Source organism: Thamnophis sirtalis, unplaced genomic scaffold, assembly GCF_051295495.1.
Source record: "Thamnophis sirtalis isolate CommonGarterSnake01/CBP01778 unplaced genomic scaffold, rThaSir2_p1.2 scaffold_4, whole genome shotgun sequence".
Taxonomy (NCBI): Eukaryota; Metazoa; Chordata; class Lepidosauria; order Squamata; family Natricidae; genus Thamnophis; species Thamnophis sirtalis.
Window position 1 is genome coordinate 140,854,208 of NW_028261384.1, and position 15,729 is coordinate 140,869,936.

At 49.3% G+C, this 15,729-nt stretch overlaps 1 protein-coding gene across 3 annotated transcripts in view; it reads left to right on the plus strand.

Moving 5' to 3' along the window:
* KCNAB3 (potassium voltage-gated channel subfamily A regulatory beta subunit 3) overlaps window positions 1–15,729 on the plus strand; it is a 53,646-nt gene that overhangs the window by 22,376 nt on the left and 15,541 nt on the right. For 2 of the 3 annotated variants that reach the window (XM_087714280.1, XM_087714282.1), the window contains exons 5-12: window positions 120–164; window positions 868–912; window positions 1,359–1,402; window positions 2,600–2,686; window positions 8,809–8,894; window positions 9,004–9,124; window positions 10,458–10,552; window positions 12,546–12,666. In XM_087714280.1, the coding sequence (XP_087570406.1) occupies window positions 120–164; window positions 868–912; window positions 1,359–1,402; window positions 2,600–2,686; window positions 8,809–8,894; window positions 9,004–9,124; window positions 10,458–10,552; window positions 12,546–12,666 (644 nt within the window). Of the gene's footprint in view, window positions 1–119; window positions 165–867; window positions 913–1,358; window positions 1,403–2,599; window positions 2,687–4,778; window positions 4,815–8,808; window positions 8,895–9,003; window positions 9,125–10,457; window positions 10,553–12,545; window positions 12,667–15,729 lie in introns of all 3 variants that reach the window. The other variant, XM_087714281.1, reaches the window with a different exon arrangement.

Consider the following 15,729-nt stretch of genomic DNA (forward strand, 5'->3'; position numbering starts at 1 on the left):
CATCGTTCTTTTCCTCCCTTCCTCCCTCCCTTCTTTCTTTCGTCGTCCTCTTTTATATTTGCTTTCCTTCTTTCTTTCCTCTTTTCTATATCCTTCCTTCTACCTTTTCTCTCTTCCAGAGCAGAGAAAACTTTGGGGAATATCTTGAAGAGCAAAGGATGGAGGTAAGGCACCCCCCCCCCACTGCTTCGGTCCCTGCTGGCAGATGGCACCCATGATGCCCCCACCCCACCCCAAATAACCCAGATTGACAGTTGGGTCCCTTCCTGGAAGGGCAGAGGCTGAGAGTGGGTGGGGCTTTGAGGTCATTGAAGGGGGCGGAGTCTCAGCATCTGGATCCGTGGCTAATTTAGGAGGATTCCCCTTCATTCTTCCTATCTTCACTGAAACCTTTTGCAAAATTGCATACAGCCTGTCCTCGACTTACGACCACAATGGAGCCTGAGGATTATCTGATAAGGGAGACAGACGTTAAGAGGCTCCATTTCACGACCTTTCTTTTTCCACCGCTCTTAAGCGAATCCCTGCCGTTGTTAAGCATGTCACACGGTCGTTAAGTGAATCCAGCTCCCTCCCCCTTAGACTTGGCTTGGTGGAAACGGATCACCTGGGGGACCCTGCCACCGTCATAAATACGAGTCCATTGCCAAGTGTCTTTGAGTTTCCGCTCATGGGCATTTGATCCCGTATGTGTGTCTGTGTCTGGGGGGGGATAGTCCTATGTCCCTTTTCTCAGGGACGTAACTTCAAACAGTCGCTAAATGAAACGTCATAAGTCGAGGACTGCCTGCATTTCTGGTTGTGGGGGTTTCTGCCTGACGACTTTTCCCCTTTTGACTTATTTTTTTTTTTGCTTTCCTTTCGCAGGCGTTCCAGCTACGTGGTCACCACCAAAATCTACTGGGGAGGCCAGTAAGTGGCCCGAGGGGGAAACTGGGAGGAAATGGGGGCTCCACTGTGCAGTGGGAAGCAGGGAGGGGCCCCTACACATACCCCACCCCCAGTCTCTCCGAATGGCTCCTCTGCAGGAAAATCAGATTTTTCCCCCTTCTTCAGTCTCGCCTTTTCCAAAGTGGCTTCCGGTGGCATTGGACTACAAGGACCATCCTCCCCGGCAGTGTGACACCGGTGGGGGGGGGGGGGGAAATGCCACTGCATGTGCATAGGGCTGTGGGGTTTTTTATTGTGATGCTGTGGAAAACAGGAACTGACACCCCCTCCCACAGGACTTTTTTTGGGGTGCCCCCCCCCAAAAAAACATCTAACTGCCCTTTGGGGAATGGGGGGTGGGTGGGAGGGGCAGCTGGGCCTGGAGGTGACCTTTAACCCTCTTTTTCCCCCTTTTCTTTTCTTCAAAGGGCGGAGACTGAAAGGGGCTTATCGCGGAAACACATCATTGAGGGTGAGAAGGGGTGGGGGGGCAGGGGAGTGGGGAAAGGGGGGAGGGGACTGGGAGGTTGAGGCCTGGATGGGAGCTGAGTCTCAAGGGAGGGGAGAGGGGGGGACAATTCATGGGAAGGGGGATCAGTTTTAAGTAGGAGAGGGAGCGAGAGAGGGAGGGAAATAGATAAGAGGAAGAGAGAAGTGAAATAGAAGGGAGAGGAAGGAGGGAAGAAAAAGTTGAGAGGGAGAGGAAGGAAAAAGAGAAGGAGGGAGGGGAAGGGAGGAGGAAGGGAGGTAAGAAGGAAGGAAAAAGATGAGCGGGAGGGAGAGGAAGGAAGGAAAAGAAGAGGGAGGGAGAGGAAGGAAGGAAGGAAAAAAGCTAAGAGGGAGAGGAAGGAAAGGAAGGAAGGAAAAAGAAGAGAATGAGGGAGAGGAAGGAAGGAAGGAAGGAAGGAAGGAAGGAAGGAAGGAAGGAAAAAGATGAGCAGGCTGAGAGGAAACAAGGAAGGAAGGAAAAAGAAGAGGGAGGGAGAGGGAGGAAAGGAGGGAAGGAAGGAAGGGAAAAAGATGAGAGGGAGAGGAAGATAAGGAAGGAAGGAAAAAGATGAGAGGGAAGGAGAGGGAGGAAGGAAGGAGAAAAATAGATATGGAGAAGAAATAGAAGGAAGAAAGGTGAAAAATATATAAGAGGAAGGGAGGGAAGGAGAAGAGAAATAGAAGGGAGCGGAAGAAAGGAACGAGAAAAATAGATATGGAGGGAGAAGAGAAATAGAAGGAAGAAAGGTGAAAAATATATAAGAGGAAGGGAGGGAGAAGAGAAATAGAAGGGAGAGGAAGGAAGTTGGGAAGGAAGGAAGGAGAAAAATAGATAAGAGAAAGGGAGGGAAAAGAGAAATAGAAGGGAGAGGAAGGAAGGGAGGGTGAGTGGATGGATGGAAGGATGGATTTAAGTACGGAGGAATGGGTGGGTGGATGGAAGGAATGGATGGGTGGGCAGATGAAGATGGAGGGATGAAAGGGATGAAGGATGAGTAGAAGGATGAATTAAGGGACAGAAGGATGGAGGGATGGGTAGGCGGAAGAGCGAATGGATAGATGGAAGGATGGACTACAAGCTCCTCAATGGTGACCCCCCCAGCTCCCATCATCCCCAGCCCTCCCACTTTGGCACTTCCAATTCCAAAATGTCTCCCCCCCCCCAATTTCCATTTCCCAGGGCTGAAAGGCTCCCTGCAGAGACTCCAGCTGGGATACGTGGACATCGTCTTCGCTAACCGCATGGATGGTAACAGCCCCATGGAAGGTGGGTTGCCTTGATTCCTCTCTTCTCATCTTCTCCCCACCGCCCTCTAACTTTAGGGGTCAGGATTAAGGGACCTCCCGTTTCCCAGCCTTCCCATTTTGAGGAAAAGCTGCCTCCCGTGTCTACCTGGAAGAAGATACCTTTTGACCACTTGCCAGGATAATCTCGCCACGATTATTTTTTAAAAAAAAGCAATTTAATGATTGTCTCTCTACGACAGGGGTCTCCAAACTTGGGAACTTTTAAGATTTGTGGACTTCAACTCCCAGAATTCCCCAGCCAGGTCTTTTTTCCCACTTTGCTGAAGTCAAAGATATATTACACTTACTGCATACCCACCGTCTATTAAGAAAGTTACCCTATGCTAAGGTGACCGGATGTCCCGCTTTTGGCGGGACAGTCACGATTTTTCAAAAATTTGTCCCGTGTCCCGCGGCGTGTTCAAAAAGTCCCGATTTTCCAAAAGAAAGAAAAGACACCGAATCATCGATTTTAAAAAGGACGGCGTTCAAAAAAAAGTGTTCATTTCTCTGAAGTGTCGTTCTCGATGTGGCCTTTAGAGGGCATTGGTTTCCCTCCCTCCGCTCGGCTCGCTCGCAGCGCCCGACCAGGGGCAAGGCTCCCTCCCCTCCTGCATGTGTGTGCACCGACGCGCGATGTTTTTGCAACAGCCGTCCGGCGGCCTTGGGCAGGGGGGGGCTTTCCGGCGGTGGCAGCGTGGCGAGGAGGAGGCTCGGTCGTTGGAAGCTCCTCAAAAGCACGGCGGAGGCGGCGGCAGGGGTAACGCTTCATGGTTTTACAGCCCTCTTTTTTTTTTACAGCTCAGGTGCTCCGAGCCCCCCCCCCCCCGGTCAATGGTGTCCCACTTTACCCATCTTAAAATCTGGTCACTTTACCCTATGCGGCTGGCTGGGGAATTCTGGGAGTCAGGGGTCTCAAATCGTGGCAACTTTAAGACTGGTAGACTGCAACTCCCAGAATTCCCCAGCCAGCTGCATAGGATAACTTTCTTCATAGATGGTGGGTATGCAGTAAGCATAATATATCTTGACTTCAGAAAAGTGAAAAAAAGAAGAAGAGCTGGCTGGGGAATTCTGAGAGTTGAAATCCAAAAGTCTTAAATCAGGGCTCTCCAAACTTGGCCACTTTAAGACTCGTGGACTTCAACTCCCAGAATTCCCCAGCCAGCCACGTAGGACAACTTTCTTAATAGACGGTGGGTATGCAGTAAGGGTAATATATCTTGACTTCAGCCAAGTGAATGAAAGAGCTGGCTGGGGAATTCTGGGAGTTGAAATCCACAAATCTTCAAGTTGCCAAATTTGAAGACCTCTGCTCTAGGAAAACAACACAACCGACAACACACAGAGGCGCATACACACACACACACACACACACACACACACACACACACACACGTTCCTCCGTCAATATAGAACACTTTGGATCTTCGGCAGAGGCAGAGTTTAAACAAATATTCCAGAGACAATATTTTGCAGTAGTAAAAAAAAAAAGTCAAGATGGTGACTTTTCTTGACCACATCTTGTACATCTGTCTCCCCCGATGATGCTTTCTTTCAAGGGAATAACATGCAGAAAAATGATAAGAAATAGGAAAGCCAAGCGCTTTGTGGCAAAGGAAGAAAGAAGAAAGGGAAAGGGGGCTAGATCTGCGACTTATGACCAGTCCTCGCACTTAACGACCATTCCCAGGGTCACGTTATCAAAATTTGGGGGCTAGTATCTAACAACAGGTCCTGGCATCCCCATTTATGACCTCCTGGGCCGGAAGCCAGATGTGCTTAACAAAAAAAACGTACGGTTTGCATAACGACTGCCCCGACACGCTTAACAACCGTCGGGGAAATGGTCGTAAAATCAGACGTGACTCCCTTAATGTGCGGAGACGTTTTTCCCTAGTGAAGGCAACGGCTTCTGTTCCCCCCTTTTTTCCTAGGGAGGGGGTGCAGGGGAAGGGGTGAGCTGCCCCAGGGGCCTGTATGACACCCCCAGACCCAAATTCTGGTGCCCAGCCAACCAGGCTTGGCTTTGAAAACTCCAGCCCGTCTCATTGGTTTTCTCCTTCCTCCAGAGGGCGACCTGAATTTCCGAGTGTTCTTGCTGGAAGGTATTATAGATCCCCCTCCCTGTGAGCCCCCTCCCCAATTTCCTGCTTCTCCTCTTGTCTCTCGCACCCCGGACCTCTCAAGCCAACAAAAAACCACCTACAACGTTAGGTGTGTAGATCAGTATTTCTCGGCCTCTGTCCCTTTAAGACGGGTGGACTTCAGCTCCCAGAATTCATAGCCAGCTGGGGAATTCTGGGAGTTGAAGTCCGCCCGTCTTAAAGGGACAGAGGCTGGCAGAATACAAGTCTGCAGGGGCTTTTAAATCTGCATTTTTCCCCCAAGAGCGAATGACATTTTTGGGGTGGGGGGGAATTGTGTGACCCTAATTGTCCTCGTCACACTTCCAGTGAGGAGACCCCAAGTTTTAGGAGGGGCTAGAGCCAAGGTGGCACAGTGGTTAAAAGCAGCACTGCAGGCTACTGCTAGATCAGCAGGTCAGCGGTTCAAATCTCACCGGCTCAGGGTTGACTCAGCCTTCCATCCTTCCGAGGTGGGTAAAATGAGGACCCAGATTGTTGGGGGCAATATGCTGACTCTCTGTAAACCGCTTAGAGAGGCCTGAAAGGCCTATGAAGCGGTATATAAGTCTACTGCTATTGCTATTGCTATTGCTAGTTAGATGGGGGTCTTTTGGGGTTGCCTCTCAATGTGGATTTTCCCCACCACTTTTAGTCGAAAGGGGTTAAATTCAATGGGTCGGATTTAATGTGTTAGATTTACATTCCAGCCAGCAATTTTAAAAAGTGCCCGATTTCTATTTTTTATTATTATTTTATTTACTTGTCTGCTGTCTGAATTCATGCTGAATCTAAGGTAACTGGAATAGAGCAGAGCAGAGTAGAGTAAAATAGAATATAATAGAAAATATGGATGGAATGGAATAATAGAATAGAATAGAATAGAATAGAAAATATGGAATGGAATGGAATAAATAGAATAGAAAATATGGAATGGAATAGAATAGAAAATATGAAATGGAATAGAATAGAATATAACAGAACAGAATAGAAAATATGGAATGGAATGGAATGGAGTAGAGTACAATAGAATAGAATAGAATAGAAAATATGGAATGGAATAGAATAGAGAATAGAATAGGATTCAGAATAAAATAGAGAATAGAATAGAAGAATATAGAATAGAATAGAATAGAATAGAGGAATAGAAAATAGAATAAATAGAATAGAATAAATAGAATAGAATATAGAATAGAATAGAAGAATAGAGAATAGAATAGAGTTGGAAGGGACCTTGGAGATCTTCTAGTCCAACCCCGTAAACCATTTCAGACAAATGGTTGTCCAATCACTTTTGAAAAACTTCCAGTGTTGAGGAAGACCCTCATACTATAATTAGAGCTTTAGGGTGCATTCAAAAAAATCAAAATGGGGGACGTGAGTGCGGCCAAACCTATTCCTGTTACGTAAGTCGAGGACTACCTGCAGTAGAATCTGGCTTGAGAGGTCTCTCCTGCCTTTTCCTCTTGTCTTGAACCCAGAACTCCTCTTGGCTGCCCATAATAGCCTCCTAACACTAACCAGCTCTAGTCTCTAACCCAGGGGTTGGCAACCTGCAGCTCCGGAGCCGCATGTGGCTCTTTTATCCCTCTGCTGCGGCTCCCTGTCGCTGGTCGGCTCCACAATTGATAGGGCTTTCCGGTAGGACAGGTAGAGGAAAAAAGGATGCCGTGCTAGGAGGAGACTCTATGGTGGGGGAACTGGACTTCTGGTCGGCTCCAGAATTGAACTTCCGGCCGGCTTCCGGTTAGGACATTTGCGGCTCTTTGAGTGTTTAAGGTTGCTGACCCCTGCTCTAACCCCTTAATTCACTGTTTCTCAATCTTGGCCCCTTTTAAGACAGGTGGACTTCAACTCCCAGAATTCCCCAGCCTGCCTACACACTGGTTATGGGAGGGTTTGTCTCCTGCCTTTTCTTCTTGTCCTGAATCCGCTTTGCTGCCTATATAATAGCCTCCTAACTCTAACCAGCCCTAGTCTCTAACCCCTTAATTCACTTAAGTCACCGATCTTGTCCCCTTTAAGACGGGTAGACTTCAACTCCCAACATGGCTGGCTGGGGAATTCTGGGAGTTGAAGTCCACCCGTCTTAAAGGGACCAGGGCAGAGAAAGCGTGTTTTCCCAAGGAGGAAAAACCCGACTGACTTAAGTGGGGCTTACTTCCACCTTACTCCTCTAGGTTTTATTCTCGCCGTACTTTTGCGTAGGAAGCAGACGTGTGTAGTGTGTAGTTGCAAGCTTTGTGTCCCTCCCCACCCCATCCGAAATTGTGTGTGGCTTGTGCTGCCAACGACAACAAGAGACACCTCTGGTTTAGCTGCTGTCTATCGTTTTCACCACTATTTCAATAACCTGATTGCAAAAAAACGTTATTTCCCCGAAAATAAGACCTCCCTGAAAATCTTATTTTCTTGTGTCTTATTTTCGGGGAAACACGGTACCTTCTTGTGAAATAAATACAGTTACTCCTCCGCTTACAACAATTCTCTTAGTGACCATTCCAAGTTACGACGGCCCTGAAAAAAATGGTCACGAGCCTTTTTTTTCACCGTTACTTACGACCTCGCCAAGCATCTGCATAATGCAATCAAAATTCTTGGCCTCCGATTCATATTTATGACGGTTGCAGTGTCCTGCGATCCCCTTTTGCGACCTTCTGACGAGCCGACGTCAATAGGGAAGCCAGATTCGCTTAACAACCGGGGGGACTCGCTTGGGATTCGCTTGACAGGAGTGGATAGCACTGTTGCCAAATTCACTTAAGAAATGCTTAGCGACAGTAATTTGGGTTTCCATTGTGGTTGTAAGTGGAGGACTGCCGGTAATAAATGAAAAAGCAGTAAAAAAAGATATAACCCTGTTGTATTTTAGGGTTACAATCAAGCAATGATTAAAGATGGAAGAGTTAAAAGAATTGGCAGCTGGGCAAACCTTTTAATCTCAGGTTTTTTTTAAAAAAATAATGGACTCACCTACATTTTGTCCTGTTCTTTGCGAAGATTTCTTTGAAATGTATTTCACACTTCCTTCACCACTTTCTCGATTTTCCTGAAGGAGAAATGATTAAAAAGAGGTGGTGATGATTATTCCTTATGGAAAGTGATTGAGAAATAACCCTCTGGCCCATTTTTCAGTGAGGGGGTGCTAAATTGAAAATCAAAGGTGGCAATGGATGCATGCATTATTTGCATTAAACTCAGGTGTGTTCGGACCGGTGCACAGAAACTGGTAATGGAAATCGTGCTTGGGCCCATGGGCCCGCCCCACCCCGGCTGCCCCAGCTCTGTGACATCCTATTGAGCACATTTTCAAGCCAAAGCGCATGCTGCGGAAGGCCAACCACATGTGTGGTGCGAGGAGCGGAGTCTTTTGTTTACACGACTGTGAATTCCTTTCATTCACAGTCAGCAAGGCTTAGCAAATAGTCTTTCAGAGGAATGTTTATCCACACGAACCTTATCTCGCTTGGAGAGCTGCCAGAGAGCTAATTTCCAAATGCTGGGCAAGGCCAAACTTGGCACAGAGTCTCGTATAGTCACAAATATAACTTTCCACTCTTGAGCCAACCGAAGGAACGGATTGTTTCCTGCAAAAGCCCCCCCCCCCCGTTCCTGTGGGAGGGGCCAATCACCTCCATGGTGTGTTTTTACTCTCAAATCAACCCTGCTTTCTCAGTTCTTGTCTTCTGGCAGCTCTGCGCACACCGGGAAGAGGCTCCAGCTGTTCCTCTGCCTCGCTGCTGTCTAGCTCCCTCTCTGCCTCCGACGCAGAGCCCTCGTCTCAGCTTTCCTCAGCCCCAGGACTGGCCCATGTTCCTCCTCCAACCTCCTCACTGTCCGGCTCTGCTCCTGCCGGCGGGCCACAACTGTTTTTTCTGAATACGAAAAACTCCTCATCTTTGAAACACGAGGAAGAAACGGAGGGAGGAGGTACTTCAGTGCTGATCTCTCTTTCTATTTTCATTTTTCCCTCCAGAGATTGTCCGAGCCATGACGTACGTGATCAATCAAGGCATGGCCATGTACTGGGGGACTTCTCGCTGGAGCGCCATGGAGATTATGGTAAATTCTGACTTTTTTGGGGGGGGAGGGGGAGCGGTAGAGAAGTTGGTTCCTCTCTTTCCCCCACCCCTAATCTCTTCTCCTCCCCCCTTTCTTCTCTGCAATGTAGGAAGCCTACTCGGTCGCCCGGCAATTCAACCTCATCCCTCCCGTGTGCGAACAGGCGGAATATCATATGTTCCAGAGAGAAAAGGTGGAGACTCAGCTCCCAGAGTTGTATCACAAGATAGGTATGAAGGAAGGAGGAAGAAGGGCTTGGGGGGGGAGGAGGGGGTCTCAGGAAGGGAACCCTCCCTCCCTATTTTCCCCTCCTGCATGATAACGTTCTTCCTTGTCCTCCTCTCCATTTATTCATTGCAACCCTGCTTTGACCTAGATCAGTGGCTTTCTAACTTGGCAACTTGTGGACTTCAACTCCCAGAATTCCCCAGCCAGACATGTAGAGTAACTTTCTTAATAGATGGTGGGTATGCAGTAAGCGTAATATACCTTGATTTCAGCCAGGGGGTGGGGGAAGAGCTGTCTGGGGAATTCTGGAAGTCCATAAGTCTTAAACATGAGGTCTCCAACCTTGGCCACTTTAAGACCTGTGGACTTCAACTCCCAGAATTCCCCAGCCAGTCATGTAGGGTAACTTTCTTAATAGTTGGTGGGTATGCAGTAATATATCTTGACTTCATTCAGCAAAGTGAAACAAAGAGCTGGCTGGGGAATTCTGGGAGTTGAAGTCCACCAGTCGTAAAACAAGGGTCTCCAACCTTGGTCACTTTAGACTTGTGGACTTCAACTCCCAGAATTCCCCAGCCAGCCACATAGGGTAACCTTCTTAATAGACGGTGGGTATGCAGTAAATGTAATATAGCTTGACTTCATTCAGCAAAGTAAAAAAAAAAAAGAGCTGGCTGTGGAATTCTGGGAATTGAAGCCCACCCATCTTAAAAGTTGCTGAGGTTACTGACCTCCATGTTGATTGGGGAATTCTGGGAGTTGAAGTCCACCCACCTTACAGTTGTCAGAGTTGGGAAACGCTGACCTAGAGATGAACACATAAGGAGTTCAGTTGTGTTTTTATGGGTTTTCCTACCTAAGAGACAAGCCATGATTCCTAAACACAGCACATTGCAGAAGTGAAGGTGGCTTATATTCGCCCAAGGTTAATGGGCTAAGCACCCAATCAGCTGATGCTTGAAGGATCTGGAGGTCCCTTGCTTTAAGGTCAAAGTAAGCTTGAGGGAAGAGCCAAGGTGGCGCAGTGGTTAAATGCAGCACTGCAGGCTACTGCTAGATCAGCAGGTCAGCGGTTCAAATCTCACCGGCTCAGGGTTGACTCAGCCTTCCATCCTTCCGAGGTGGGTAAAATGAGGACCCAGATTGTTGGGGGCAATATGCTGACTCTCTGTAAACCGCTTAGAGAGGCCTGAAAGGCCTATGAAGCGGTATATAAGTCTACTGCTATTGCTATTGCTATTGCTATTGCTGTGGGTGATACCTGAAAATTCAGTGAGAGGAGGAAGAGGAACTGTTGTCCGTCCTGACCCCACCTGCTCCATTTACCTTCTTCAGGTGTAGGAGCCATAACTTGGTCTCCGCTGGCGTGTGGACTCATCACGGGAAAATATGAAGAATGTGTGCCAGAGAACTGCCGGGCAGCCATGAAGGTAGGATCCCAACTGTTCTTGACCGCCGAAATGCAGCACAATCTCAAATTGAATTATTGCCGCTGTCAAAACATGGGTGACCCGACAAAAGGGCGCACGACAAAAGCACGCTGACAAAACCGCGTCGCTAAAACCGCGACGTCCTCAACGCGCTGACAACAGCGCACCGACAACAGCGCGTCAACAGAAGGGCGATTTAAGGGCGATTTAAGTTAAGGTAAGGGTTAGGTTTAGGGTTAGGGTTAGCGTTACGTTTAGGGTTAGGGTTAGGTTCACAGCGCGCTTCTGTCGCCGCGCTGTTGTCAGCGCGATTCAGCGCTCATTCGTCGGCGCGGTTTAGAACTCGCGGTTTTGTCACCGTGGTTTAGTCGGGCGTGGTTTTGTCGGTCGGCCTTTTGTCGGTGAACCCAAAACGTGTAATATTAAATATACATTCCCCTTTTTTCGGGTAGGCCTAAGAAAAATAATGAATTAAGGATGACGCCTAAGAAAAACAATTCTTATAATGCTTTCATCCAGATATTTTTTTTGCTTTTGGACACGTCCACCACATGTGGTTGTAAGTTCCCCGAAATTGGTTACCGTATTTTTGGGAGTTTAAAATGTACTTTTCCCCTCAAAAAAGAGGCTGAAAATCTGGGTGCGCCTTATACACTGAATACAGCATTATTTTTCGCCTGCTGAAACCCCGCCCGCTTCACTAAAATGGCCGTGCATAGCCTTTAGGAGGCTTCCAGAGTGCTCCTGGGGGCTGGGAAGGGCAGAAATGAGTGAAAAACAGACCCGTTTTTTGTTCCGTTTTGCTCCCCCCAGCCCTCAGGAGGACTCTATAAGCCTCCTAAAGGTTGTGCATGCCCTTTTTTTGACAAAAAACGGGCCCATTTTCGCGAAAAACTGGGCATGTTTTGTATATTTTTGCCCTCGCCCCCGCCCCAGGAGCACTCTACAAGCCTCCTAAAGGCTATGCATGCCCTTTTTTTGAAAGAAAAAAAAAACAGGCCCGTTTTTTCGGAGGTCTGCAGAGTGCAAAAACGTTTATTTTTTAATTTGCCTCTTCAAAAGCTTGGTGCGTCTTATACTCCGAAAAATACAGTACATTTAACGGATGTGTTTTTAAACATTTTGGCTAGCCTTGCCGGTGGTAAGTGCCGCCGTGTGAAAACCTCTCTTGGGAAGGGTAAAGGAGAGGAAGGGGAAGGAGAGAAGGGAAAGGAGAGGAGGAAGGAAGGAAGGAGAGAAGAAAGAGAAGAAAGGGGAGTAGGAAGGAGGGAGGGAAGCAAGGAAGGAAGGAAGGAGGGAAGGAAGGAGAGAAGGAGAGAAGAAAGGAGGGAAGGAAGGAGAGAAGAAAGGAGGGAAGGAAGGAGGGAAGGAAGGACGGAATGTAGGAGAGAAGGAAGGGGGGAAGGAAGGAGGAAAGGAAGGGGGAAAGGAAGGAGAGAAGGAGAAAAGAAAGGAGGGAAGGAAGGAAGGAGGGAAGGAAGGAGGGAAGGAGAGAAGGAGGGAAGGGGAAGGAGGGAGGGAAGGAAGGGGAGTAGGAGAGAAGAAACGAGGGAAGGAAAGAGGGAGGGAGGGAAGAAGAAGTAGGACCGTTGTAAGATAAGATGGATCTATGGGATGTTAAAAAAGCAATCTTCAAGTATACTGTCAACAGTAGGGAAAAATTGTTATAAATACATATTATTAATAACAGTTATGAGATCATATAATTGTGAATGTATATATGAAATTGATAAAATAAAATAAAATAATTAAAAAAAGAAAGAAAGAAAACCCCTCTTAACCTCTCCTTCCCCCTACCCCAAATTCTGTCTTCGGCCGAGCCTTCAGCATAGCTCCAGGTCTCACAACTTATTTATTAACGTCGAAGGTCCCTGAAGGGAGGCTGGGAGCGCTTTGCTCCGAACAGATGCTCAGCGGGCTAAGCGGAGGTTCATGGGCTTGCTGGTCCATGAGGACCTTCGGTGACGGTCTTGGCCCTCTCCTCCTCTTTCAGGGCTACCAGTGGCTGAAGGAGAAGCTGCAGAGCGAAGATGGGAAGAAGCAGCAGAGCAAGGTGAAGGCATTGCAACCCATCGCTGAACGCCTGGGCTGTACCGTGGCGCAGCTGGCTATTGGTGAGGACGCTGGAGGGTGTGTGTGGTGTGTGTGTGTGCATGTCTTTTTGTAACGGCACCCTAAGGCAGGCGGTTCCACCACAAAACCGCGGAGGACAAAATCGCGCTCGACGAAAGCGCGCATTTGACGTCATCACAGCGCGACGAAAACATCGCGCTGTGATCAAAAAATGTAAAAATAAAGCGAAAACCTTACCCTAACCCCCCAAAACCTAACCCTAAACCTAACCCTAAACCTAACCCTAAACCTAACCCTTAACCTAACCCTAAATCTAACCCTAAAGGTAACCCTTAACCTAACGCTAAACCTAACGCTAACCCTTAACCTAACGCTAAACGTAACCCTAACGCTCTAAACCTAACCCTAACCCTTAACCTAACCCTAACCCTAAACCTAAACCTAACCCTTACCTTTATGTGAATCGGCTTGCTTTAATTTTAATTTTATTTCAATTTTTAATTTTTTTCGTCGCGCTGTGATGACGTCAAATGCGCGCTTTCGTCGAGCGCGATTTTGTCCTCCGCAGTTTTGACGGGTCACGAAGGCAGGCATCGTCCCTCCCTATCAGGGGATTCCCATGAAAGGGGAATGAGGCCCAGACCTAGCTTTTTCAGGGTAACCCCTCCAGCAGCCAAATCAGAGGACGCAGCGTGGGAGTGAGGGTCAGCATCCGAGGGGGAAGAGGGAATGGAGCTGGCGGAGAGATGGAGAGACCGAGGCGGAGCCTGGGCTGTCCGTCAGTCTTCAGATGGAGAGTCAACAGCTCCTAACCCTAACCCCTAACCCCTAACCCTAGAGGTGGCTGATGAGGAAGAGGAGGAACAGCTGGGTCCAGTGCCTGACGCGTGGATGAGCAGAAGACAGAGGAGAGGAGAACAGTGGAAATCTATGGGCTGGTTCTTGGGACGGAAGAGCCACTGCTGCTAGCGAAGCCCTCCCCAGCTGGGGATAAAAGGCGGGGTGGTGGTGGTGGTGGAGAGAAATAGATGAAGCAGACTCATCTTCCAGCCCAAGAGACTTGTTAGCCTGTGGTGAGAAAGAAACTTTTTGCCGGCATTCCTAGTAAGGGAATCTTTTGAGTTTCAGTTGCTCCGACATCGGAGGTTTTTCAGAAGAGACGGGACAGCCATTTGTCTGAAATGGTAGAGGGTCTCCTGCTTGGGCAGGGGGTTGGACTAGAGGACCTCCAAGGTCCCTCCCAAGGGCTATTTGGAGAAGGAGAAGGAGAGTCTCCTGCTTGGGCAGGGGGTTGGACTAGAGGACCTCCAAGGTCCCTCCCAAGGGCTATTTGGAGAAGGAGAAGGAGAGTCTCCTGCTTGAGCAGGGGGTTGGACTAGAGGACCTCCAAGGTCCCTCCCAAGGGCTATTTGGAGAAGGAGAAGGAGGGTCTCCTGCTTGAGCAGGGGGTTGGACTAGAGGACCTCCAAGGTCCCTCCCAAGGGCTATTTGGAGAAGGAGAAGGAGGGTCTCCTGCTTGAGCAGGGGGTTGGACTAGAGGACCTCCAAGGTCCCTCCCAAGGGCTATTTGGAGAAAGAGAAGGAGAGTTTCCTGCTTGAGCAGGGGGTTGGACTAGAGAACCTCCAAGGTCCCTCCCAAGGGCTATTTGGAGAAGGAGAAGAAGAGTCTCCTGCTTGGGCAGGGGGTTGGACTAGAGGACCTCCAAGGTCCCTCCCAAGGGCTATTTGGAGAAGGAGAAGGAGAGTCTCCTGCTTGGGCAGGGGGTTGGGCTAGAGGACCTCCAAGGTCCCTCCCAAGGGCTATTTGGAGAAGGAGAGTCTCCTGCTTGGGCAGGGGGATGGACTAGAGGACCTCCAAGGTCCCTCCCAAGGGCTATTTGGAGAAGGAGAAGGAGAGTCTCCTGCTTGAGCAGGGGGTTGGACTAGAGGACCTCCAAGGTCCCTCCCAAGGGCTATTTGGAGAAGGAGAAGGAGAGTCTCCTGCTTGAGCAGGGGGTTGGACTAGAGGACCTCCAAGGTCCCTCCCAAGGGCTATTTGGAGAAGGAGAAGAAGAGTCTCCTGCTTGGGCAGGGGGTTGGACTAGAGGACCTCCAAGGTCCCTCCCAAGGGCTATTTGGAGAAGGAGAAGGAGAGTCTCCTGCTTGGGCAGGGGGTTGGACTAGAGGACCTCCAAGGTCCCTCCCAAGGGCTATTTGGAGAAGGAGAAGAAGAGTCTCCTGCTTGGGCAGGGGGTTGGACTAGAGGACCTCCAAGGTCCCTCCCAAGGGCTATTTGGAGAAGGAGAAGGAGGGTCTCCTGCTTGAGCAGGGGGTTGGACTAGAGGACCTCCAAGGTCCCTCCCAAGGGCTATTTGGAGAAGGAGAAGGAGAGTCTCCTGCTTGAGCAGGGGGTTGGACTAGAGGACCTCCAAGGTCCCTCCCAAGGGCTATTTGGAGAAGGAGAAGGAGAGTCTCCTGCTTGGGCAGGGGGTTGGACTAGAGGACCTCCAAGGTCCCTCCCAAGGGCTATTTGGAGAAGGAGAAGGAGAGTCTCCTGCTTGGGCAGGGGGTTGGACTAGAGGACCTCCAAGGTCCCTCCCAAGGGCTATTTGGAGAAGGAGAAGGAGAGTCTCCTGCTTGAGCAGGGGGTTGGACTAGAGGACCTCCAAGGTCCCTCCCAAGGGCTATTTGGAGAAGGAGAAGGAGAGTCTCCTGCTTGGGCAGGGGGTTGGACTAGAGGACCTCCAAGGTCCCTCCCAAGGGCTATTTGGAGAAGGAGAAGGAGAGTCTCCTGCTTGGGCAGGGGGTTGGACTAGAGGACCTCCAAGGTCCCTCCCAAGGGCTATTTGGAGAAGGAGAAGGAGAGTCTCCTGCTTGGGCAGGGGGTTGGACTAGAGGACCTCCAAGGTCCCTCCCAAGGGCTATTTGGAGAAGGAGAAGGAGAGTCTCCTGCTTGAGCAGGGGGTTGGACTAGAGGACCTCCAAGGTCCCTCCCAAGGGCTATTTGGAGAAGGAGAAGGAGAGTCTCCTGCTTGAGCAGGGGGTTGGACTAGAGGACCTCCAAGGTCCCTCCCAAGGGCTATTTGGAGAAAGAGAAGGAGAGTCTCCTGCTTGGGCAGGGGGTT